This window comes from Felis catus, chromosome A2, assembly GCF_018350175.1.
Source record: "Felis catus isolate Fca126 chromosome A2, F.catus_Fca126_mat1.0, whole genome shotgun sequence".
Classification (NCBI taxonomy): Eukaryota; Metazoa; Chordata; class Mammalia; order Carnivora; family Felidae; genus Felis; species Felis catus.
The window spans coordinates 13,979,775-14,002,631 of record NC_058369.1 but is presented as its reverse complement, the minus strand read 5'-3'; the positions used below and the strand labels follow the sequence as shown (position 1 = coordinate 14,002,631).

The window sequence follows — 22,857 nt, the reverse complement described above, 5'->3', positions numbered from 1 at the left end:
AAAGGCAGGCAGGTCTAAGGGAGAAGGCACAGGGGTCACAGATCGAGAGACTGAGGACACATTGCCAGAAGCTACCCATGGCTCTGTCTGGATCCTGATCTGAACAAGCAGGCGGGAGACACAGAAGGCAACGGGCTGAGGCCAGGCAGTGGAAGGTATGCCTATCAGTTGTGTTATAGGTAGATACTGCCATTGAGGTTATGTTAAAAAACAGACAACAAAAATATTACCTATTAGGGATTTTTAAAAAAAACAGGCAAAACGGACAAATTCCTGGAAACACACAAACTACCAAAACTGATCCAAGAAGAAACAGAAAATCTGAATAGACCTATATAGCAAGAAAGGAGATTGAATCAGTCATCAAAAACCTCCCAACGGAAAATATTTGGAAATCACATACCCAATAAAGGGTTAATATCCAGACTATATAAAGAACTTACAAAATTCAACACCCCAAAACCAAATAATCCAATTAAAAAATGGGCAGAAGACATGCACAGTTTTCCAAAGACATACAGATGGACAAAAGACACATGAAAAGATGCCCAACATCACTCATCATCAGGGAAATGCCAATCTATCACCTCACACCTGTCAGAATGGCTAAAATTAACCACACAAGAAACAACAAGTGTTGGTAAGGATGTAGAGAAAGGGGAATCCTCCTGCGCTGATGACAGAAATGAAAACTGGTGCAGCCACTCTAGAGAGCAATATGGAGTTTCCTCAAAAAGTTAAAAATAGAACTAACTACCCTACAATCCAGCAATCCCACTACTAGGTATTTAGCCAAAGGATACACAAATACTAATTCAAAGGGATACATGCACCCCAGTGTTTACAGCAGCATTATTTACAATAGCCAAATTATGGAAGTGGCCCAAGTATCCATTGATTGATAAATGGATAAAGAAGATGTGGGGGCTCCTCGGTGTCTCAGTGGGTTAAGCACTGACTCCTGATTTTGGCTCAGGTCATGATCTCACAGTTCATGGGCTTATGCCCCAAGTCAAGCTCCAGGCTGACAGTGTGGAGCCTGCTTGGGATTCTCTCTCTCTAGAGTCTCTCTCAAAATAAATTTAAAAACTTAAAAAAAAAAAAAAAAAGGAATACTATTCAGTCATAAAAAAGAATGAAATCTTGGGGTACCTGGGTGGCTCAGCTGGTTGAGTGGCCAACTCTTAATTTCGACTCAGGTCATGATCCCAGGGTCACAGGATTGAGCCCTGTGATGCTTAGCATGGAGCCTGCTTGGGATTCTCTCCCCCACCCCCAACCCCCGCTCAAGCAATCTCTCTCTCTCTCAAAAAATGAAATATAAATAAATAAGTAAAAATAAATTTCAACGTTTATTTATTTTTGGGACAGAGAGAGACAGAGCATGAACGGGAGAGGGGCAGAGAGAGGGAGACACAGAATCGGAAACAGGCCCCAGGCTCTGAGCCATCAGCCCAGAGCCCGACGCGGGGCTCGAACTCCCGGACCGCGAGATCGTGACCTGGCTGAAGTCGGACGCTTAACCGACTGCGCCACCCAGGCGCCCCTAAGTAAAAATAAATTTAAAGAAAGAATGAGATCTTGCCATCTGCAATGACACGGATGGAACTAGAGAGTATCACGCTAAGTGAAATAAGTCAGAGAAAGACAAATACCGTATGATTTCACTCATACGTGGGATTTAAGAAACAAAACAAACGAGCAAAGGAAAAAAAGAAGAGAGAGAGAAACCAAGAAACCAAGTGTTAGCCACAGAGAACACACTGATGGTTGCCAGAGGGAAGGCAGATGGGGGGACGGGGGAAATAGGTGATGGGGATGAAGACGTACACTTGTGATGAGCGGCGGGTGACGTATGGAATGCTGGATCACTGTATCGTACACCTCAAACTAATATTACACTGTACGTTACCTACCTGGAATTAAGTTAAAACTTAAAAAAAAACCCTCAAATTTCCCAACAAGGATAGGCTAAGACCCAGGGGCTTTGCTGGTGAATTCTACCACATATTTAAAGAATCCGCACCAGCGTTTCTCAAATGCTTCCAAAGAAACAAAAGAGGAGGGAATGCTTCCTAATTTAGGGCCATAAAGGCCCTAAATTGACTAAGTAAAAAAGAGAAGAATCAAATTACTGAAACCAGAAACAAAAGTGGGAACATTACGACCAACTTCAAAGAACAGAATTAGGAGTGCTATGAATGATCATATGACAGCACACTGTACAATCTAGATGAAAGAGACCAATTCCTAGACACATATGAGCTACCAAAAAAAGCAGAGGAAACAAAATTATGGTAAATTGAAAAAACAAAAAAACCTCTCTAAACATCTCATTTTGGAGAAATTCAACTAGATCCTCAAGAAGGGAAAGTGACATAAAGAAGGACACCCAGTCACACAAATCTGCCCATGACAGCTACAAGAGATTCCAGGCCAGTACTTAATACATTTTCATGCGCTTGAAATTTTGACAAATAGCCAGAAATGTTGGGAACGTTTGTCTTCAAGGTTCTATAGGCCCCTGGAAGGAGAGGGAGGCTTCCCTGAGGGGCAGAGCAGGCCACGCCTCCCCGCCCCACCCCACCACGCCCTCACACCTGAGTGATGGGTGACAGCTGGGAAAGGGTGGGCGACACCTGCTGGGCCTGCTGTCTCCTTGCCTCTGTGTTCAGGGACAACGGGCTGACGCCAGCTGGACGGTGCTGTGGTGAGGAGCCTGGCGTGCTCATTCCTGAAAGGGAGAACAGGAGAGAAGGGTGGGCATGACTCTGGCCTCCAGAGGGCTGCTCACACACCTTGGTCACTGCTGGGAGCAGCCCCGTCACTCAGAATCCATTGTGTCCTAATCACCGAACCCAGGGTGCTCCCCTCCAAGGCCCCAATACCTGTGTAGACTCTGTTCTCTTTCCTGCTCCATCCCCATGCTGGCTAGCACTATCCCACTGATCCTGCCATCCCTCCCAGGGACGTGTCCCACAGGCCCTGCCAATCAGCACTTCCCTGCCTCTGCACCACCACATGATTGGCCCCCAGATGGACATGTGACCAGACTGGCCCAATGAGAGACTGCCCTGGGACTTCTGATGGAACTCCAAGAAGGGAGGTCTGGAGCTGTGTGAGGAGAGCACCATATGGCCGCAAAGGGAAGAGCCAGCTGGAGAATCAGGGGCTGAGGAGCGGCAGCACCTGAGCTCTAGATCCAGCCACAGTGGTGCTTCCTGGTTTTGGGAGATAATCGGTGCCCCTTTTTTGCCTAAACTGGCTTGGGTTTTGGTTAGCTTCAAGCAAGCTGGTCCTGCCCAGAGGCTGCAGTTTCCTCTACAGCCTCATGCTCTCAAAATTGTACCACCCTGTAATGAACTATTCCTTCAGCCAGATCTCCTTTCAGCCCCAGACCCGTGTATCTGGCAGCCCCTCCCCCATCTCATGTCCACAACCTTCTCCTCTCACCTCATGTGCTCTCCATGCTGGACCATCAGCCCTGCTGGGCTGCCCAACCTAGAAACTCAGTTACTCTCTCTCTCCTTCCAACACCCTTGCTGCTGATCGAGCTCCTGTCAGGAGGGCTCCGTGTTGCCCCTTCCGTCACCCTGGCCCCCTCCCCCCGGAATCCCATCCCTGGACGTGTCTGTTGTGAAGGAGCTGAGTGAGGTCAAGTTCAGTATGGAAGCAGTTGGGGCCTGCTGGGTTATCCTGGGGCACGGTGCCAGGGAGAGGCCTCCTGATGCTTGCGGGAGCCCTGGGGGATTGGCTTGATCTCCCAGTCGGTCTCCTTGTCCTTGAGATGGAAACGATAACAGCCACCCTCAAGAGTTCACTGTGAGGCCCTAATGAGGTTGGGAGCAGGCTCTCAAGACAGTCTGGCCTGCAGTCAAGGCCGGTGGTGCAGAAGCCTGACTCACCTGGGGTAGCTGGCCCCATTCTGCCGAGGGCCGTCAGATTAACCTTGTTCCAGCAGGTGAGATGGCAGGTTCACAGGCCAGTGGGAATGCGCCCAGCACACACTGAGGGGAGATGACGGGCGGCCTTCTCTCCGCCCAGGGCAGCTGCTCACTGGCTGTGTCATCTGTGCGAGGCAAGCCTGGTCATGCCTGCACTTCCCCTCAGTCGCCCTGGCAGCTCCACTTAGCCGTGCACTGCAGGAGGGCCTGGCAGAGTGCTCCCAAGGCAGAGCCCCGGGTTCCAAGTTATACACAGAACTTGGGCCCCAGAATCAAGCTGCTGCAAACACAGCAGCATCAAGGGGGGCATGGACAAGAAGCCTGAGCAGGAAGAGTCCGGGAGATGCCTAGTCAGGGAACACGGTCGGGACCACAGGCTGCTCCCTCCTCTTCTCTGAGCATCCACTGCCTCTGACATCCTTCGGGTTGTGAGCACTCAACACCCAGGGAGCAGACGTCAGGGCTCAGTGAGCAGCAGAGGCAAATACCAAGAGAGGGTCAGTGGGGCAACAGGGGCAGGAGGGGCCTGTGGCATACGAACTCGACCCACCACTGCTGGGCCTTCTGATTCTTCAAGAGAAGCCAGAAGTCTAGAGTTTTACACACACTCTCCTGATTTTCAGATGTTGATTCAAAGCATCACGCATGCAACCATGGGCCAGACAAAACACACCGGTAGGCTGGATTTGGTGCTTGGGTTGCCAGCCTCTGTCTATCTTGAGTACAAGGGAGTTTTTAATCCTCCGCTGGGCTGCAGAGTGAGCTCCTGGTCTCACACTGGGCGGCCACCACCCCAGGAGAGGCCAGTTGGGCTGGGAGGGCGGACGGACGCCTTGCTGTTGAATTCCTTTTGGCAACCTGGATCACCTTTGGGAAAAGGAGTGAGGCCAGCTGGAAGGGAAGTCTGGGGCGGGCAGGGAGAGCTGCCAGGGGAGGGCAGGCCAGGTGGCAGGGGCCCAGCCAGAGGCACGCAAGCCTCGTATGCGGGGCTGGCAGGCCTTGGAGCTGTGCCAGGAAGGAGGACCCGGGCCTGCCCTCCTCCAGGTTCTGGCCAACAACCAGGAAAACGACCTCAGCAAATGTTTAAGAGAACGAGAGGGGCCGCTGTCTCCTTGGAGGCAGAAGCCTCCCATTCTTCCTCGAGGGGCTCACGTTCCAACTGGCGGGTGGGCTGGGGGGGCCGTCTCCACGTGTGCCAGGGGCCAGCGGCTCGGCTTGATTTAAAATGCGCCCAGAAAGCGGAGCCCCTGCCAGGCGAGCAGCTAGAGCGGCAGGTTCGCAAACAACCGAACACATGTCAGACATTACTGGGCTGACGCTCCCAGCCAGGCGGGCCAGGGTCTGGGCCCCACGCTCGGGGTCTGCGCTTGTTCCCGCGTCTATGGCTTTCACATGTGTTGTGTTTTCCTGTGCTTGTTTAGACTCGGCATGGGCTGGAGGTGCACAGCTCCTGGGCGGGTGCTGGGGGGCTGCCAAGGACCCTCTGGAGGAGGGGGTGGTGCTCTGGAGGCCACAGCAAGACGTGAGGAGAAAAAGGGGGGCCAGGAAACAGTGGTGCCTACAAAAGGGGGCCCCTCCAGTGTCTCCAGAGCCAACCTGCTGATTTCTTGCTTTGCATAGGCCTGTGTGGACCCTCCCGGCCCACCCACCTCTCAGGGGGGCCATGGGTCTCAGGATCCCCTGAACCTGTTCACTTTGTCCCGGGGGTGGGGGGGGACAGTGGAAGCTGACGCCCTCTGCCTAGTGGCTGAGCCTCGGTGGGCACGGGGCCAGGTATGTACACGCAAGAACAGAGCCTCAATGCTCTTAGGCCAGGGTCCTGCCCCGCTTTTCACTGTTCTGGCCTCTATTTCCTAGTCTAGAAACCTAGGAACACTTGCACTGTCCTTAACACCCCTCACCTGCCTCTGGTCCTGTCAGCACCAAAGCCCGGAACAACTCCGGCTCAAGTGCCTCTGTTCCCTGTAACGTGGGCCAGACAACTTCACCTGGAAGTCTCTCTACAGTGTTCAGTGGGGCCCTGCCCTGGCACTGGCACCCCTCCTGATAGCCTATTCTCCTTGGGTGGTTAGAAGGGCTGTGGCAAATGTGAATTAGAGCGTGTGATTCTCTCTCAGAAAACCCTGCATGGTGCTGCCCACCACGCTCGGGACAGAGGTAAGACAGGCAGATGGACTGGGCGAGCATCGGCTCCTGGGCAGGATGCAGGGCAGCAAGGTAGCGCTCTCACCGGTCACCAAGTCCTGACATGTGTGGACTCACAGAGGGGTCCACATTCTGCCCATCCCACCATGAGGCTGTTGGGGCTGCCTTGTGTCCTCCCTGGATGTAAACCCACACATCCCACAGTCAACATGGGTGCAAGAATCACACTGGGGACTTGCGGGTCATAGTGGGGACGTGGGAGAGCCAGGCCTGGCCCAGGGAACAGATGAGAGCAAAGTAGTGACTCAACAGCAGCAGGGTAAATGAAGAAAAGCAAGAGTGAGAGGCTGGAGGCAAGAGTGTGGGCAGGGGGCCACGATGGCTCATTGAGAAGAGGTGTGAGCAGGGATGGGGTGGGCGAGGGGTCCTGCAGCCATCTGGAGGAAGAGGACTGTGGAAGAGAGGTGGCACATGCCAAGGCCCTGAGGTGAGCTCACTGGCCAGAGAGGAGATGGTGTGGGGGGCAGGAGACAAAGTCGGAGGGTGAACTGTAGTTGATCTCCCGGGCCCCAGGGGTCTCAGGTTTTCACTGGGAGGGAACCGAGGACCCGTGCAAGATCCTGAGCAGACGAGAGCCATGAGGTGATGGCCATCCTGGCTGAGAAGAGGCTGAGAGCTGGAGGGGGAGGTGGGCAGGTAGGTGGAGGCCATGTAAGGTAGAGAAGGTCCAGGTTGGCCCGGGTCCCAATGGTGGGGCTGACGGGATGCATCAACAGGTCAGGGCAGGCAAGAGAACAGAAGAGGCAAGCCACTGGGAAACCGTGCTGCTCGTCCCCAGAGAAGCAGGGTTGGGCAGCACTGGGAGATATTAGGAAGGTGAGGGGCCCATGGGATGTCCCCATGAATGTGGCCTGGACTGGAGTGTCCCAAGCAGGTGGAGTGTGGGGGGAGCAGGTCAGGACTGGTCCTGGCCCTCCATGAAGAGCTGAGGACAAGGAGAGGTGGGGGGAAAGCCTGGCACACCCCGGCCGGATCAAACTCTTGGGGGCTCCCCTCCTAGAATGTTCTGGACTCACCCAGACTCTCTGAAGCCCCCAGTACACCCTCAGAACCACTGTCTGATCCCTGGGGACACCGCTGAGTTTTCCCACCCCCAGGCCTTCACCAAACCCGTGCCCTCTGCCTGGGATGCCTTTCCTGGGCAATACTGGGAAAGCCCAGCCCCTGTGGTAGGTTCTGCCCCTCACTCCATGCCCAGCATTTTGGATGTCACCCTGCTAAATCTTCATCCAAACCCATGTGTTGTCTTCACTAGCCGTTCAGCTCTGCCAGGGGAAGAAGTTCTCCCGCCTTCTGGCCTGGCCTTACCCTGGTTGGCGCCGCCGATGCCCAGATGAGTCAGGTTGGCCGCGAGGTTGCCGGTGCTGCTGGAGCTGCTGAGCGCGGGGAAGGTGGGCTCCTCAGGGTCCAGTGGGGTCGGGAGGGGGGAGGGGAAGTGTATGTTGGTCAGGTCAGGCAGGGAGCCCCCTGTGTTGTGGGTGGCGGGGATCAGGGCTGTAGTGTTTTCCTGGTCAGCGGATGGAAAGATGCTGGGGGGAAGGCCAGACAGAGGGGGGAGGTGAGCTCTCGCCGGCCCATTCTTCCCCAGAAGCTGTGGCAGGGGAGCGAGGTGTCGGGGGAGACTGGTGCGAAAAGATTAGGTGCTGCCATGCTCGGAAAAGGACTGTCAGCCTACACCTCCAATGGGACCTTAGGAAGCAGCCTACCTATCTATGCAGGATAGGAGGCTGGGGTGAGGGTCCTCCTGCGGCTCAGGGACAGGGGGTGTCTGAGGAGTGGGCAAGCTGGAGCTGAGCAGGGGTGGTGGGGGCGGGGCTCTGCCACCTCAGGCAGGGAAGGGGAGTAGGGCCCCATGTCCCCCCCGCCCCCTGTGAGGCTCGATGACTGGCAGCCAGCGGCGGGGCGCCCCTCTTGTCGGGACTTGCAGCCTGTGAGCTAGCGGACGGGAAGCCCTGGGGTCATCTGAGCGGCCCTGACAGCCCTGGGCATGCAGGGTGGGCCCTGCTGAGACTTACTTGATCCCGGGGACCTCGCAGGACTTGGGCCTGGACCCCGTCTGAAAGAGAAGACAGCGGACACTGAGCGGGCCTCCTGGCGTGCTGTGGCTCCTCAGGGCATGGCTGACCACGCCACAAGGGCCGGAGACGCTCAGCAAGAAGGGAGTTTATCAGGTCCTGGAACGTCTCACAAACCAGAACCAGGCAACCTCAAAGGCAGAGGGGCCTGTCCCAGACATGCCCAGGGGCAAAACCAAGAGTTATGTGCAGAGGGGCCTCTACAGCCCCCACCTCCAGCCCCTGCCCTTGGTGGCAAGCAGGCACATCCAAGCCTAGCTGTCTGCCCATAAGCTGGGCACAGCAGAGGAGTGACATGGTCCCTTGTCAGCAGGCATTTGGGGAAGATGGTGGTTTGTCCAGTCTATACACCCGAAAACCCCAGGCACCACCTCAGCAGTGGAGTCACTGGAAACGTGGGCACCCCGAACCAATCCCCCATTCCATTCCTGGATCAGAGTGGGAGGGGATCCCGGGGCAGGGGCCACCTCTGCTCAGCACCCAATTGTCTACGGCAGGGAAGTACATCATGTGGGGCAGCATGAAGAGGCTCAGACTGGGCACCGTGAACACACAGAGGGCGCTCCCTGCCCCTAGCTGACCCACCTTCCCGTGGTCCCTCAGCTATGGCTCCCACAGGGACCGTGGTGCTGTGTGTGCTCCCACGCACCCACCACCTGAGGATGAAGACTTTGCCTGCCCTGTGGGGCTGGGAAGGGGGTCCCAGGGAAACCCTGTTGGCAGCAGGACCCTGGCTGGTTTCCTCCTCTTCGAGCTGGGGCCACTATGCCAGCCGGGAACTGTAGGCTCTAGGCAGAGCCCCTAGACTCTCATTCAAGGACAAAGGAGGAAACCCGCCGGACGGCGGCAGACATGACTGGACAGAGCCCGTGTGCTGATGGAGGGAGGGCTCCGGCTGTGTCACCTTCCCTCATTCTCCATCCGCCTCACAGGCCCTCAGGCTGATGTGTTCTTTAGGGATTATCAGATAAGAAGGTGGATGCACCGGCGGAGGGCTGTAGACTCCATGTGCACACCCAGTGTGTGGGGGGGGGAGGGGCTGGGGGGGCCCTACAGTGACTGGGGACCCTGAGGGGTGGTGCGCGGCCAGCAGCATTAAGCCTCTGCAGAAAATGCCAGAGGGACAGGTTTGTACTTGGCCACTGGCTCCTTAATTCTGTGAGTAAACACTTGCTTCATTACCGGATTTTTTCAAAGCGTGATGACAATGACTTTCTAAAGAACCTTTCAAAAGCATTCCACGAACATTATGGAGATAACTGTGGATTTCTAAACAGTATTAAAAATTCACCCATCATTGCCCGCCCCCCACCCCACTCCCCACAAATCCAGTGGAATTCCTTTACTGACATCCTTGCAGCCACGTCATTTTGCGAGGCAGTTAAAAGTTTAGCCATGATGCTGGGCTCTGCCGCCCTCTTTTCTCACTCCCAGGATGTCAAGTGTGTTTGCACCAACCCCCACCATCTTCCCTGTCTTCATGGTTCAGCAGCACATTCGGCTGCTTATAACCCTGATGTCTTTCTTTACCCACTCACCTCTCTGCGACTAGGTGTTTCAGTGGCTTCCCGATTTTGTTCGGGTTGTCAGAATTCTTTTTGAATTATTTTTTTCCCCCGAATATGAAAATCCTATGCCTTCTTTGTGCAAAACTGGAACATGCAGACACGGATAAAGGGCTGACAATGGCGCCCGCACCTGACACTCGAGGGGACACGCCCCGTTTGCACGTCTCCCCTGGGACGGGTCCTATCACACCCAGGCATCTGTGTGCACACCCTGGCATACCTTGGAGATACTGCAGCTTCAGTTCCAGAACACCCCAATAAAGCAAATATCACAGTAAAGCAAGTCAAGTGAATTTTTGGTTTCCCAGTGCACAAAGAAGTTATGTTTACACTATCCTGCAGTGTAAGTATGCAATGACAGTGTTTTAAAAAAACAAGTTATGTGCCTTTAATTAAAATACTTTACTGCTGGGGCGTCTGGGTGGCTCAGCTGATTAAGTAACGGACTCTTGATTTTGGCTTCAGGTCATGATCTCATGGTTTGTGAGATCGAGCCCCACATAGGCCTGACAGCATAGAGCCTGCTTGGGATTCTCTTTCCTTTCTCTCTGCCCTTCCCCCACTCATGTTCTCTTTCTCTTTCTCTCTCTCTCTCTCTCTCTCTCTCTCTCTCCCCCCCTCTTTCTCTCAAAATAAATAAATAAACTTAAAAAATACTTTATTGGGGTGCCTGGGTGGCTCAGTCAGTTAAGCATCCAACTCTGGGTTTCAGCTCGGGTCATGATCTCACAGTTTATGAGTTTGAGCCCTGCATCAGGCTCTGCGCTGAGACTGGAGTGCCTGCTTGGGATTCTCTCTCTCCCTCTCTCTGCCTCTCCCCTGCTCATGTTCTCTCTCAAAGTGAATAAATTAAAAAACAAAACAAAACAAAACAGTTGGGTGCCTGAGGAGCTCAGTTGTTAAGCATCTGACTTTGGCTCAGGTCATTATCTTACAGTTCATGAGTTGGAGCCCCGGGTGAGCCCCACTTCTCTCTCTCTGCCCCTTGTTCACTTGCACCCTCTCTCTCTCTCTCTCTCTCTCAAAAAAAAAGAGTTAAAAAAATTATTTCTAAAAATGCTAATCATCTGAACTTTGAGTTGTGATCATTAATCAAATGTCACATAACAAATAATGAAAAAATATGAACAATTCCAAGAATTACCAGAATGTGACACAGAGACACAAAGTGAGCAAATGCTGTTGGAACAATGGTACTGATATTCTTGCTCAACACGGGGTTGCCACAAACCTTCAATTTGTAAAAAAAACGCAACACAATAAAGCAAAGCGCAATAGAATGAGGTATGCCTGTCTATCTCGAAATGTTTTATGCTTTATCCTGTTCTTTCCACAGAACAGTACCATCATGAGTGTCACTCATGCCTTTAAAATTCCTTCAAAAATCCCAACTCACCATGTGCGGAACTTTCCGCATGGGGGACTGAGGATGCTTTCATCCTCAGTTATAAAACCCCCCTACTGTCGAACATTCAAGTTCTTTCCAGTTGATTTCGAAAGTTCTGAACACCTGCCTTTGAGGAACACATCACTGTTTGTTCATTTGTCACCTCCCTACGATTTCCTGGGGGGGGATGAGCAATGCATGTTGCTGCCCCTTTCACCACACCCTGACCAGCAATGGGTTTTAGTTTTTTGTTGTTTTTTTTTTTAATATTCAAAATAGATTTGGTGTTAAGTGTATTTTGTTCTATTCAAATTCTTTGAAATTTGTACTCATGGCACAAATTCTATCTTACCACTAGACATTTTATAGGTTGTTGGGAAATTTGTTTCTGGACCTGGAGGTAATACAGAGATTTCAACTCAACTGAAAATTCCAAGTAGACTTAATGGAAGTTTAAGGATGACTGTAACCATGTATAAACAATGACAATTACCCAATACTATGGGTTAGCAGAAAGATCACAGGCTAAGAATTAGGAGGTATAGGTTCTAAACCCTGAGCATCTTCACAGACTTGGACAAATAGGTTCACTATTTGTATGTACTGTGAAATGATCACCACAGTAAGTCTGGTTCACAGCCAACGCCATACATAAAAATACGGCGCACTTCATGAATCTGCGTGTCATTCTTGTGCAGAGGCCATGCTAAGCTCTCTATGGTTCCAATTTTAGTATAGGTGCTGCCACAGTGAACGTGGGTTTTAATTCTTCATGGCTTCTGACCAGTATAGCAGGTCTATTTAACCCTAATGGCAGGCCCGGTCAAATCTGAGTGAGGTTCACACTTCAGGGAAGGTGTGCTATTTCTCTACCTTTGGCTAGGCTATTAAAAAAAAGATCAAGAAGGAAAACCGTTTTTGAAAGCCCTTGGACTCTTACCTTCTTGGTATCCCATGCTTGCTTGGGAAGATTCTTATCTGTCTCCGATGTGGTTTCCTCCATTCCTGGGACTGTTAATAGTAAGACTGGGGTGGGGTGGGAAGAGAAAGAAAATCAGAACCTTTTCACTTTGAAGCTACGTGGCACCAAAGTGGGGAGCTTCCCTGACATACACAGGGTCACAACCATGACACAAGTGTGACTGCCCCAACAGTAACTTCTGGGGACTGCACTAGAGTACAAAAAAGGGTTTCATTCAAAACAAAACAAAAAACACTTAAAAAACAAACAACAAGCCAGAGACCCTGTGATTCAAAAAGAAATGAAAACGGGAGCTCTGGAGCTGAGGACATGTATCGATTCTGCCTCCCATGGCAGGTCCTGGAGGCCTCAGGTTGCAGAGAACAGCAGAGAATTTCTCCCGGCCTCCTCACCCTACCTGCCTCTTTGTGGTCACCTGCATCCATGCTGCTCATATGAGCCGGGGCTGGCTGGTCTACTCATGGTAGCTGTGGTCTCATGATTTAGTTGCAATGCCAGCCAGCCCCAGAGGAGGCGCGGAGGGCAGGGAAGGTCTGAAGGACTGGATGGGCATCATTTAAGGCCCTGGAACCAGCTGTGCCTGAAGGCCCCTTTCTTAGGACCTTTTGGTTAAGGTGAGATTAAACACTTTCTTTATGAGACCCAGTTTCTTTACACCTATTGGAGGTTCAGTCTTTCACTTTCAATAGAGCCACACTGAACACAGCCAGATGGGTCAACTCCTCCTCCTTAAAAACCAGAGAGACTGAACTGTGGGGGGGGGGTGGGAGGGAACCCCCCCCCCCCGCCCCCATCACTTCTTGGGCCCCTCGTGGAGAAACAGGGGCAGGTAACATGTCTCCCCTCTCCCCAGGCCAGGGACAACTGGACCCTGAGCTGCCAAGGGCCTCCTGGGTTGCAGCTCCTTTCCATGGTCACAGAGTCCCAAGAGATGACACTTGCCCTGGAGAGCCTACCCTGAAAGCCCCATTTTCCTGGGGAACCCACCAAGGAGATGGTCCCTTCAAGAACAGCTCCCAACATTGGGAACAGGAGTGAAACACCAGATGCCCTGTTCTCTTCACCCCCGGACATTTGGAATCCTCACTTTTATTATAGAGACAGTTCCTTCTGCAATCTCACCTTTGCTGTCTGATGAACAGGGATCCCAGGAAGATGGCATGCGGAGAGCCCCCCCCCCCCCCACCTCCCAAGGGGTGAAATTCTGGTTGATAATCCTTACTCTATAGCAGAAGCTCCCTGGTATGTTTACACGTTCACACAGTGCAAGGCTACTCCAAAATGGGTGTTTGGACCTTAACTGTATGTGATCAATTCTCTGGTTTCAGTGCCTCTGGGCAGATCAAGCCTGCTGGGGTTTCCTGAGGCCGGCCACACAGCACTGTCCTTCTCTTTAGGTGATGGTGCCCCAGTTTTTCAGATGGCATGCACCGTCCTAGAAGGTCCTGGGGACACTGCCCCAGTGCCCAGCTCTCCCTGAGGAGAGACCAGGGGCCTAGGCACCGATCTGCCCCAGGGGTGTATGCATGGCTCGGTCAGAGAGGAGCCTGGGGAAGAGGTGGGAAAGCAGCCGCCCCTTTCCCACCCACAGTAGGCAGAATGGGCACATTCTGTGTGAATCAAGAGGGTTCTGAGCAGCAAAGCCAGGAAGTGTGAAGCCCTGGATGGAGCTGCACCTAAAGCCGAACCTCTCTAGCTCCGGACTGCTTGGTCATGAGCTGATAAATGCCTCCTTCTGCTCGGCTTGCTGCCCACTACAACTGACAGAACGTGGACGGCCCCCATCTGTGGGGCTATGGCCTGAATCCATGAGTGTTTGCAGAGGCTGTTTTCTCTGCCTAGAAAACTCCTGGGTACTCTTTAAAACCCAAATCAAGCAGCACCATCCCTACAAGTTTCCACACCCCTCCCCTTGTCCCATAGCACCCACTGGCTCCTCCTTTGCAGGTCTCTCCATCTTTGAGCTTGTGACCTCTGGGAGCATAGGGGCCACCCACTGGACTCGCCTGACCCAAGGAACGATGCCCGTCAATACCTCTTTTCTGGTGTGCATCCTGGGACCCGCCCGTAAAGGGCTCTGGTTGGGTGGGTGTCATTGTGCTCTGGTGCAGGGCAGAGTCAGAATTGGTCCTGAGGAGAGGAGAGAGACAGTGAGCCTTGGCCCCAAAGCGGACGATGGGACAGTCCTGGCTCCACTCTATCCAGGACATGATCAATGGGACAGGGTGGGAATAGTGGGTCATTTTTGTGAGCTGTTGCACCTGCGTAAAACCCTAAGGACATTGTTCTCAAAAGAACCACAGGAGTGACCGTTACTTTGATCTGCAAAGCCTGTTGAAGACAAAAGCTGCAGCAGAGATGTCCCTCCGTTCCTAACCAGCTCCTCCCTACCCCCATCCCCTCTGTAGGCTTCTCAGCTTTAGGGAAAGGACAGTGCCTTCCTGCTGATACTCTCTGGAGAGGGGGCCCAACGGTCCCACAGTGGCCCAGTCTTGGGGGTACAAGTCCCCAGGCCATCACTGGGTCTCCTTCTGGTGACAAAGACCAACGGGCAACCCTGCCCCCGAGGATAATCAGTTACAAACCAGGTGTAATAGGCAGGAAGGGGAGGCAGTGATATGAGGCTCAGAGAATGACCCAGAAAGAATGCAGCCTCTGGGGAGGGGAGGTGGCATGAGGCAATATTTGAGGGGCAAGGTCTTGGTTCAACCAGCCCAAAGGCTGCCAGGAGCCCTGCCTTCTGCACTGGGGACAGAGTAACTCAATGTGCTTCCAGCTGCCAGCTGCAGGTGCCTGCAGAGAAAGTCCCAGAAGACCGCCTCAGGCACCCAGGAAAATGTGGGCACCCACGGGGAGCTGAGCAGATGAGCAAAGGTGGATCCAGCCACATGGCTGGCACTCTGGGGATGAAAGTAAGAGCAGCATGAATCCAAAAGGGACACGCCAGCCGCTGAGAGGGACATGGAGGAAGCGATTCAAGGAGAAGAGCAGGCTATAAAGGACTAGGCTGGCTGAGTCTCTGACCCTGGGGCCAGCCCAACAGTGAGAGGCTGGTCTGGATCCTGGCTCCCCTACCGGCTGTGTGTCCCTGAGCAAGTATTCTGACCTCTCTGTGCTCAGTTTCTCTATACTGAAAATGCAGAGAACAAAAGCTCACCGACTCCACAGAGCTCTGTGTGTTTTATGTTACTTAATGAATATGATGGTTGAAATATGGCCCGATATATATAATGCATGCTTGGTAGGAATTTAATTACGTTACTGAATTACGCATTACATTATATATCGTATTTCATACTTTTTTTAACAGTTTGCTTACTTTGGTCTTTGTTTAATGAAATCATTCATATATATTTATATATATATATCTATATATATCTACATATATATAGATATATATATCACAAAATCTACCATTTTAACCATTTTTAAGTATACACTTCTCTGGTATAATTGTATTCAGACTGGTGTGCACCTATCACCCATTATTTATTATAGGTATTAACTATGGTATTATTATTCTAGACCTCTGCAGACGAGGACATTATTTTTTTTTCCACTTTCAGGTACATTTATGTGTATTCCTAATCTTCTGGTAATAAATATAGAATACTTTTATAATCACACTTTCAATGACTGTTCAGCAATGTGGGAAACCACTCAATATAGTATGAAATGGAAAAAGGCAAGTTACAACACTGAATATCTAATGTAATCTCAACTCTGTCTATGAAAGAAAAAAAAAAAAAAAGTCATGGAAGGAGGAAAAAAAATTCCTGGAAGACTCCAAAGCTATGACCTTGGTGTTACAGGGATAGAGCTGATTTCTAGAAACTTCTGGATACTTCTTAGTTTTGTCATCTTAAAGTGACTGCATATTGGTTTTCCAAGCACAAGCATGATGTAAGTTTGTTTTTGTTTCCAACGAGAGGGCTGAGGGCCGGCTCTGGGTCACTGACCTTCTCCAGCTGGTGTCCGCGGGCGGCGAGAGGTACACGGTGCCGTATGGGCAGCTGTCCGCTTGAGTGTGAGTTAAGGGGACAGCGCTGTTGGCTCAGGCCCCACCCCGAGCCCCAGGAACCTCGTGGCCAGGCTGCTGGGAGCCTGTGAACAGCTGGGGCCGCAGGGCGGGGGCCTTTCCTGCCTGGCTGCGAGCAGCCCCCGGGGTTCAGCCCTATCCACCTAGCACTCAGCACTCACCCCCTGCAAGCACACGTGCAGGCTGCACCCTTTCCAAGAGGGGCCTCGGCTGTGAAACTGGGGCCCATGGGGGGCAGCGGGGAGTCTGGTTCAGTTGACCTGGGTCTTGACTCTTAATTCTAGGCTGACAGGGCGGCTCCCGGGGCCTGAGGGCTCTGTCTGAGGCCCAGCTGGTCAGGCTGCCCCAGCCACGGAAATGAGAACCGGGAAAGAACAGGCTTCTCTGTTCTAGAATGCTGGGGGTCCCGAGAGCAGCCACTCAGGCTCCAGTGATGGTCGGGGGCGGGGCGCCCGGCTGGCCAAGCACCAAGGGGCGGCCAAGTCTTAGGGGGTGGGGGAGAAACTCCTGACGATCTCTGCTTGGCCAAGGTGCAGAGGCGAATTCTCTGTCTTCAGATGGAGCCTCCCTTGGATGGGTCTGGGTCTGGCTCAGACCCCCCTCAGCCCCACTGCCTGGGCTGGGCTGCCTTCCACATGGCCCCAACATGTGGACACCCTGCTCACAGCCTTTCTGGGTTCCACTGCCCAGACAGACGTCCAACACAGTGTGGTCCGACCTCACGTTACCCAATCCTCGCCTCACGCTGCGTGCTCCAGCAGCCTGTGTCCCCGTTCCCTGTGCGCCCCCCCAGCCCCCAGCCACAGGCTCTTCAGCCAGCCACACTGCCTGCCTCCTCCAGGGTGGCCCTGCAACTGCGCCCTCTCCTGGTGCTGCCTGGGAGGGCTGGGACAGCCCTTACTCCATCTCCAGAGCTGGCAGCTCAGTCAGCTAGACTCGGGGTCCTGCAGTCATCCCCCACTCCCGTCCTCTGGGTAAAAGATATCTGCCGTCCATGTTTGTCCACTGACAAGGGCCGGCGATGTGGGGAGCCGAGCCGGCCACGCTCTCGGTATACTCTGTCCACCAGCCCGTGGTGCCGGGTGGTTCGGCTGGTGTCCAGGCCCGAGGACTGGAAGGGTGTCTGGGCGAGGGGAGGGGTAGGGGAGAAGGAGACCAGAAAAGAGAGAGAAACCCAAACAGTTATCAGCTGTGGCCTAAGATCCAACCCAGCTCTGCCCCCAGGATCTGACCTCAGGGCCCCCCCGCTCCTGAGACACCCTTTGTCACCACTCTGCAGCCCAGACGGGCTTCCTCCTGCAGCCAGGGCCCCCAGCCTTTAGCACTGCCAGGGTAGGGGCGAGCTGGGGATCCTGGGTGCCGGGTGGCAGGCGTGCAGTGCGGCCGGCATGCACGGGCCAGGCAGAGCAGCACAAGCTCGGGGCCCGGTGCCGGCTGGGGTGCCAGGGGTGCAGACGGCCCAAGCGCCCCCCAGCCTCGCCAGGTGCAGACAGGCCTCCGCCTTCTCTCTCTGGGCCCGGCTGGCCTCCTCTCCCCACCTACGTCATCCCCGGAGGGGCCTGCCAAGAGACAGCCCCCAGGGCTTCCAGCCGAGGACGTCAAGGGGCCCACCTGGCCAAGTGCTGGCTCCCCAGAGGCTCCTTATTGAGCCCTGGCCGGTTTTGAATGAGATAAGCCCCCACTCGCCCTCCCCCAGCACCTCATCCCTTTACCACTGGAGCCAAGTGCAAGCACTTTCCGGAGCCCTGGCCCACGGCTTGGTGGAAGGGGCTTCCTTCCAGCACCTGGGGCTGGCACGAGGCCCCCGGCCAGACCCTCCTCTCTCTCCCAGCTCCATGCCCCTGGGGCCCCTGGGAGCCTGCTCCCTGCCTTCCCTGGTGCCATGGGGCTCCTCACCACCTGACTGGGGCGAGACTGGCAATCTTAGCCAGCTCCGGAGGCAGCCGGTCCCCCCACCCGGCCACCTGGCCCTTGAGCCCTTCTGTCTTCTCTGGGCAGCCAGGCAAAAGCAATTTCCTTCCGGAAGACTGCCACTGGCTGGAATCACTGCTCTTCCCTACCCGTCCAAATGCCTGAGCCAGTGTTCAGGGCTGACTGCTCTCCCTGGAGTCTGGGGCCCCCTGTCTCTCTCTGACCCAGAAAGGACCCTGCCAGCTTGGGTCTTTTTACACTTTTTGCCGCCAAAGGGCCTTGGGCCTGAGAGACTTCAGTGGCCGAAGGAAGGTGGGAACCTTGCCATCCAGGCACAAACAACAGAGGGCAGGGGCTGTTCATCTCCTCCCAGAGACGCCTAGAAGGCCAGAGGGGAAACCAAGACAGCTGAAGCAGAGCCAGAGGCAGAGAGAAGCTCGGGCCCGGCCACAGCCCAGCTCACCAGGCTGCACCTAGGATCCACACACACGTAAGTGTGCATGTGTCGCAGGAACGAACCATGCAGCATTGATGCCCATGCTCGGACCCCCCAGGCGGGGGTCTCTCGACGCAACCACACGCACTTCCCCATACGGGGCAGGGGGAGGTGCAGAGTGGATCCACTTCTGTTTGGCGGACAGGACACATCCCGCCAGGCCACTGGGGGACCACGCAGTGATACCCAGCACCCGCGCACGTGCCAGGGACGCCGAGGCCTCAGCCCAGGGGCTCATTTACCAGAGAGACAGGAGCCGCTGCCAGGGCCTCCCCCAGATATCCGCTGGGCTGAAAATGCAAAGAACCGAGACTTTGAGACACTCCTGCCTCATCCGGCCCCCCAGTGGGATGCCCGCCAGGCCCCAGTATACCCTTGGCCCAAGGGGGCTCTATGCCAGCCCTAGGCAGGGCCGTACTGGGGGGCTGCCCAGAGAGATGCTCTCCTTGAGGGAGAAGGGGATGGGGGAAACAGAGGAAGAGGAGAGGCGGGAAGAGGGGAGAAAACTCGAACTAGGAAGGGCCTTGACAAAGAGGTCAGGCTCCTGGAGCACGTTCAGGATCAGCGCAACGGCTCCACGTGTCTGCTCCAGCGAGGAGGCCATCTGAGGAGGGTCATGCTCCGAGGTGCCCAGGGGAGGCAGAGCTGAGCCAGGTGGACCCAACCTGAGTCCAGGTGCCCTGCTGCACTCCAGCCGCGTTGTGGGAGGAGTAGGAGCTGGGGAGTGACTCGGGTGGGTGGGGGACTGAGCTCCATGAGGGACTCCATGAGTCTGGCTACACCTGGCCTGTCAACACATGGACAGACGTGGCTGTTTCTGAGGCCCTGTCCCAGCAAAGGGGCGGGTGTGTGGCCGTCTGATGGACCTGTCCCTACAGAGCCCAGACAAGCGGGGGATGGCCCCGGCTCTTGGCCCTGCTCCCAGGCCCACCTTGCCCCTGCTTCCACCTGCAGACCAGGGTCAGGGCAGAGCTTGGGGTAAGAAGCCAGCCCTGAGCCCAGGCAATGGGCCTTATCTCCCATTATTTATGATAAGGACGTGCACAGCGGCTGTGTGGCCTCCGGGAGCCGCGTTGTGTGCGCCTCTGCCAAGAAACGTTCGCAGACAAGTGGGGTCAGGCCACAGGGCCTCCTTCTGAGAATTGCTGGGCTTGCGGATTAGTGAGGCAGGATGGAGCCAAGCCCCAGAGGCCCCGAGCGGTTCCCGATGCCGCACAGCCGGCCAACAGGTGTAGCGGCTGCCGAAACACTCTCGGCCAGACCACAGCCTTGCTGTGGGCTCTGCTGACAGGGGACAGGCAAGGGCCAGGCCATCTCGGGGACAGGAAAAGAGTAGGTGGGGGCAGGGTGAGGCGGGCTGCGGCAATTATTTGGTGACCCCAGCTATCCACTGCGGCCGACACACATGCTTTCTTGCTCTGTGACCAGGGTGGGGCCCAGATGTGACACGTACCAGGTGGGAGGCTGTGTGGGGGCGTGGGGGCTCACCTGGAAGGGCAGATCCACGGTGCCACTCCCGATCTGGTTCACGTTAGGCAGGGACCCGCCGTAGTACTGGCCACGGCTTGGGCCCAGCTGCAGGTACTGAGACTTCTGGAGCTGGAGCTGCAAAAGAAGCCCACAGCTACAGTGGGGGCTGGAAGCCCACCCGTGCAAATCATGAAGAGCGCCACCCCAGGGGCCCAGAAAGGAACCAAGCGGTGGGCCAACGGCAGCAGTCACAGAGGGTGCGGGACCCTTTGACTCTGATACTCAAAGGAGCCAGGTGTCTCTCCACCCAAAATGGCAGAATCAGCAACCCAGGATGCCCCAGGCAGCTCTCCCTAGGTAGGGGAGTGTGCCCTGTGGGCGGGGGGCTGCCTCCATGAACTTGGGGAACCTTGCTGGTTCACTCGCACGATTTGTGAATGAGCAAGAGAGTATCGGGCAGATCTGGAGCCTACAGCCTGTGGAGGAGGCCCCTCACCCACCCAGGGGAGCCATTTCTCATCACAGCCAAAGGCTGCATTCCCGGGGCGCGGGCCAGAGGCTGCGAATTGACACCCGGACACAGGAGAAACTGTCTTTCCAATGGCCTGAATCAGAGGGGCCGTCTCAGAAGCACAGCCCTGGCTTTCAAAGCGCAGGATGTGTGATCCCTCCGGCAGCACACACAGGGCAGGCAGGTCTGCCAGACCCCGCCTGAGTTCTAAGGGGTCCTGCCCAAGCCCCCAGGCTCCATCTGCCTGTCTCGCGGGCCTCGCCGGAGCTGGGGCCAGTGGAGGGCCTTCATCTGGGATGGCCGAATGCCTGCACGGGCCTCTACCCGTCACTCACGTGGGGATCTGTCCCGCTGGGCCACACCTCAGAACCAGCAGCCCAGCCCCCTGGCCGGCCGTGGCTGCCTCGGAGTGAGGCTGGGACCTGGCCTCGTCTCCCTTGAACAGCCGATTCCACTTTCCTGGGAATAACAGCAGATGCCCCTGACATGGTCAGTGCCACTCATGGCCCCCAGGACTGAAGGCTGAAGGTCCACGACGCCTGTCACGCCCGCTCTGGGAGACAGACGTCACGTCCGAGGGGTGGTGGCTGGGCATGCAGGGAGGGTGGGCGTCTGCTCCGGCCCCGGCTGGGGCGGTTGCTAGGGTCGACACTGTGTACACAACAAGGCCGGCTCACGTTCCTTCACAAACAGCTCCTGGCAGCGCTCCGTGAGCTGGCTGCCCGCGCCGCCTCGCTCTCCCACGCCGGCCCCTGCTTCCTGGGGGGCCTGGGATACTGGAGAGGGAAGCGAGGCCCAGGAACTGGCCGCCCGCCCAGCAGAGCACCTCACCCAGGTAAACAGCTGTTTCCTTTAAGCTGTGGTGGGGTCAGAAGGGAGAATGACCTTGTTCCATCCTTCGCGGGTGGTTCTTGGGGTCTGTGCGGGGCCCAGCCCAGGGTCTGTCTCCAATGGCTGGAGACGCTCACCGTGAATACCCCGCTGTGTCCCTCTCACCCCACAGTCATGCAAGATGAAACAGGCCAGCCTCCAGCCAGGGGGAGAGGGAGATTCGATACAGGGGGCCCCCACTCCCGCCTAGGCACAAGTCATCTCAGACCCAAGACACTCCACATGCTTCCTTGTGTCTGAGCCTTATGGCAGAAGCCTGCATTGCACCCACCTCTCAAGAGCCATGTGGCCCCCTTCTTGGCCTTGGTTTCCCCCTCCCTCGTTGTCCAAGAGTGTGTAGGAATGCATGGCATGTGACACAGAAGTGCTTACACTACATGCATTTTTGTCACAGGCTGAGCTGCCAGCTCTGGGACCCTAGCATCCTGTCCAAGCACTCCACAAAGCTGCCATGTTCCAGGCCTCTAGAGAGCCTGGCGTTGGGGATGATCTACAGGACTGGGAACTGACAGGATGCTCTTGACTCACATGCTGCTGCAACACCAGCCCTTCCAGGCCCCACCTCTATCTGAGTCTTTCTTTCCAGCAGTGGCCTCCCCACCCAACTCCCCTTTGCTATAGGACTGTCAGGCTTTGGAGTGCAGCCTCTGGGTTTGGAGTAGAAGCTGTGTGGGGCCCTGCTCTTCCTTTGGGGGACCTTGTGCCTGTCCTTGGTTGCATATTGGCTATGTAGAAAAGGCCTAGAGAGGTCTGACCTTTGTCCCCAGCTCCTGGGAGGTGGAAGCCCTCTGAACATCCTGCCTGGCAGGACTATCTTTGTTTGCCTGGGGTCTTGGGCCACACCGGGTGGTCTATGCCAACAGTGTGATGTAGGATCTTGCGCCATGTGGAATCAGCTGGCCCTCTGCGAGGACTAGACGTGGAGGTCACCCACGTGGCAGTCAGCCAGGTCCCTGTGAGTCCAATAAAAACCCTGGACACCGAGGCTCAGGGGAGCACCCGCGGCTGGCAGTACACCATGCGTGTCGTTCACACTTTGGTGCTGGGAAAAGTACAAGCTGTCCACACGACCCCACAGAGAGGGGACGACTGGAAGTTCCATGCATGGAACGCTCCTGGATACCACCCCGGACACCCCTTCCCTCTGCTGACTGTAATCTGTGTCCTTTCACTCATAATAAACCATAACTGTGAGTGTTAACAGCTTCCGGTGAATCCTGAGTCCATCCTCCCAGTTGACCTGAGTGTGGTCTTGGGGACCCCCTCACTTTGCAAGAGCTGCCTGCCCTCCTGTGCCTGGCCAGGAACTCCAAGGAGCAGAGAACTGAGGTGCGAAGATGCCAGCCTAGGGCTCTGCCCCAAGGACCTGCTGCCTCCG

At 55.2% G+C, this 22,857-nt stretch overlaps 1 protein-coding gene and 1 non-coding gene across 12 annotated transcripts in view; both read right to left on the bottom strand.

The window, feature by feature from the left end:
• CRTC1 (CREB regulated transcription coactivator 1) overlaps positions 1 to 22,857 on the bottom strand; it is a 76,159-nt gene that overhangs the window by 14,219 nt on the left and 39,083 nt on the right. For 7 of the 11 annotated variants that reach the window (XM_023247614.2, XM_023247627.2, XM_023247631.2 and 4 more), the window contains exons 2-10: positions 20,096 to 20,212; positions 18,850 to 18,897; positions 17,186 to 17,323; positions 16,121 to 16,182; positions 14,197 to 14,291; positions 12,120 to 12,205; positions 8,165 to 8,205; positions 7,458 to 7,678; positions 2,601 to 2,734 (exon numbers count right to left, since the gene is read on the bottom strand). In XM_023247614.2, the coding sequence (XP_023103382.1) occupies positions 2,601 to 2,734; positions 7,458 to 7,678; positions 8,165 to 8,205; positions 12,120 to 12,205; positions 14,197 to 14,291; positions 16,121 to 16,182; positions 17,186 to 17,323; positions 18,850 to 18,897; positions 20,096 to 20,212 (942 nt within the window). The remainder of the gene's footprint in view (positions 1 to 2,600; positions 2,735 to 7,457; positions 7,679 to 8,164; positions 8,206 to 12,119; positions 12,206 to 14,196; positions 14,292 to 16,120; positions 16,183 to 17,185; positions 17,324 to 18,849; positions 18,898 to 20,095; positions 20,213 to 22,857) is intronic. The other 4 variants (XM_023247619.2, XM_023247653.2, XM_023247651.2 and 1 more) reach the window with 2 other exon arrangements.
• LOC111559602 lies at positions 11,833 to 11,934 on the bottom strand. Its single transcript, XR_002740731.1, has one exon. It is a non-coding gene; the product is annotated as a U6 spliceosomal RNA (small nuclear RNA).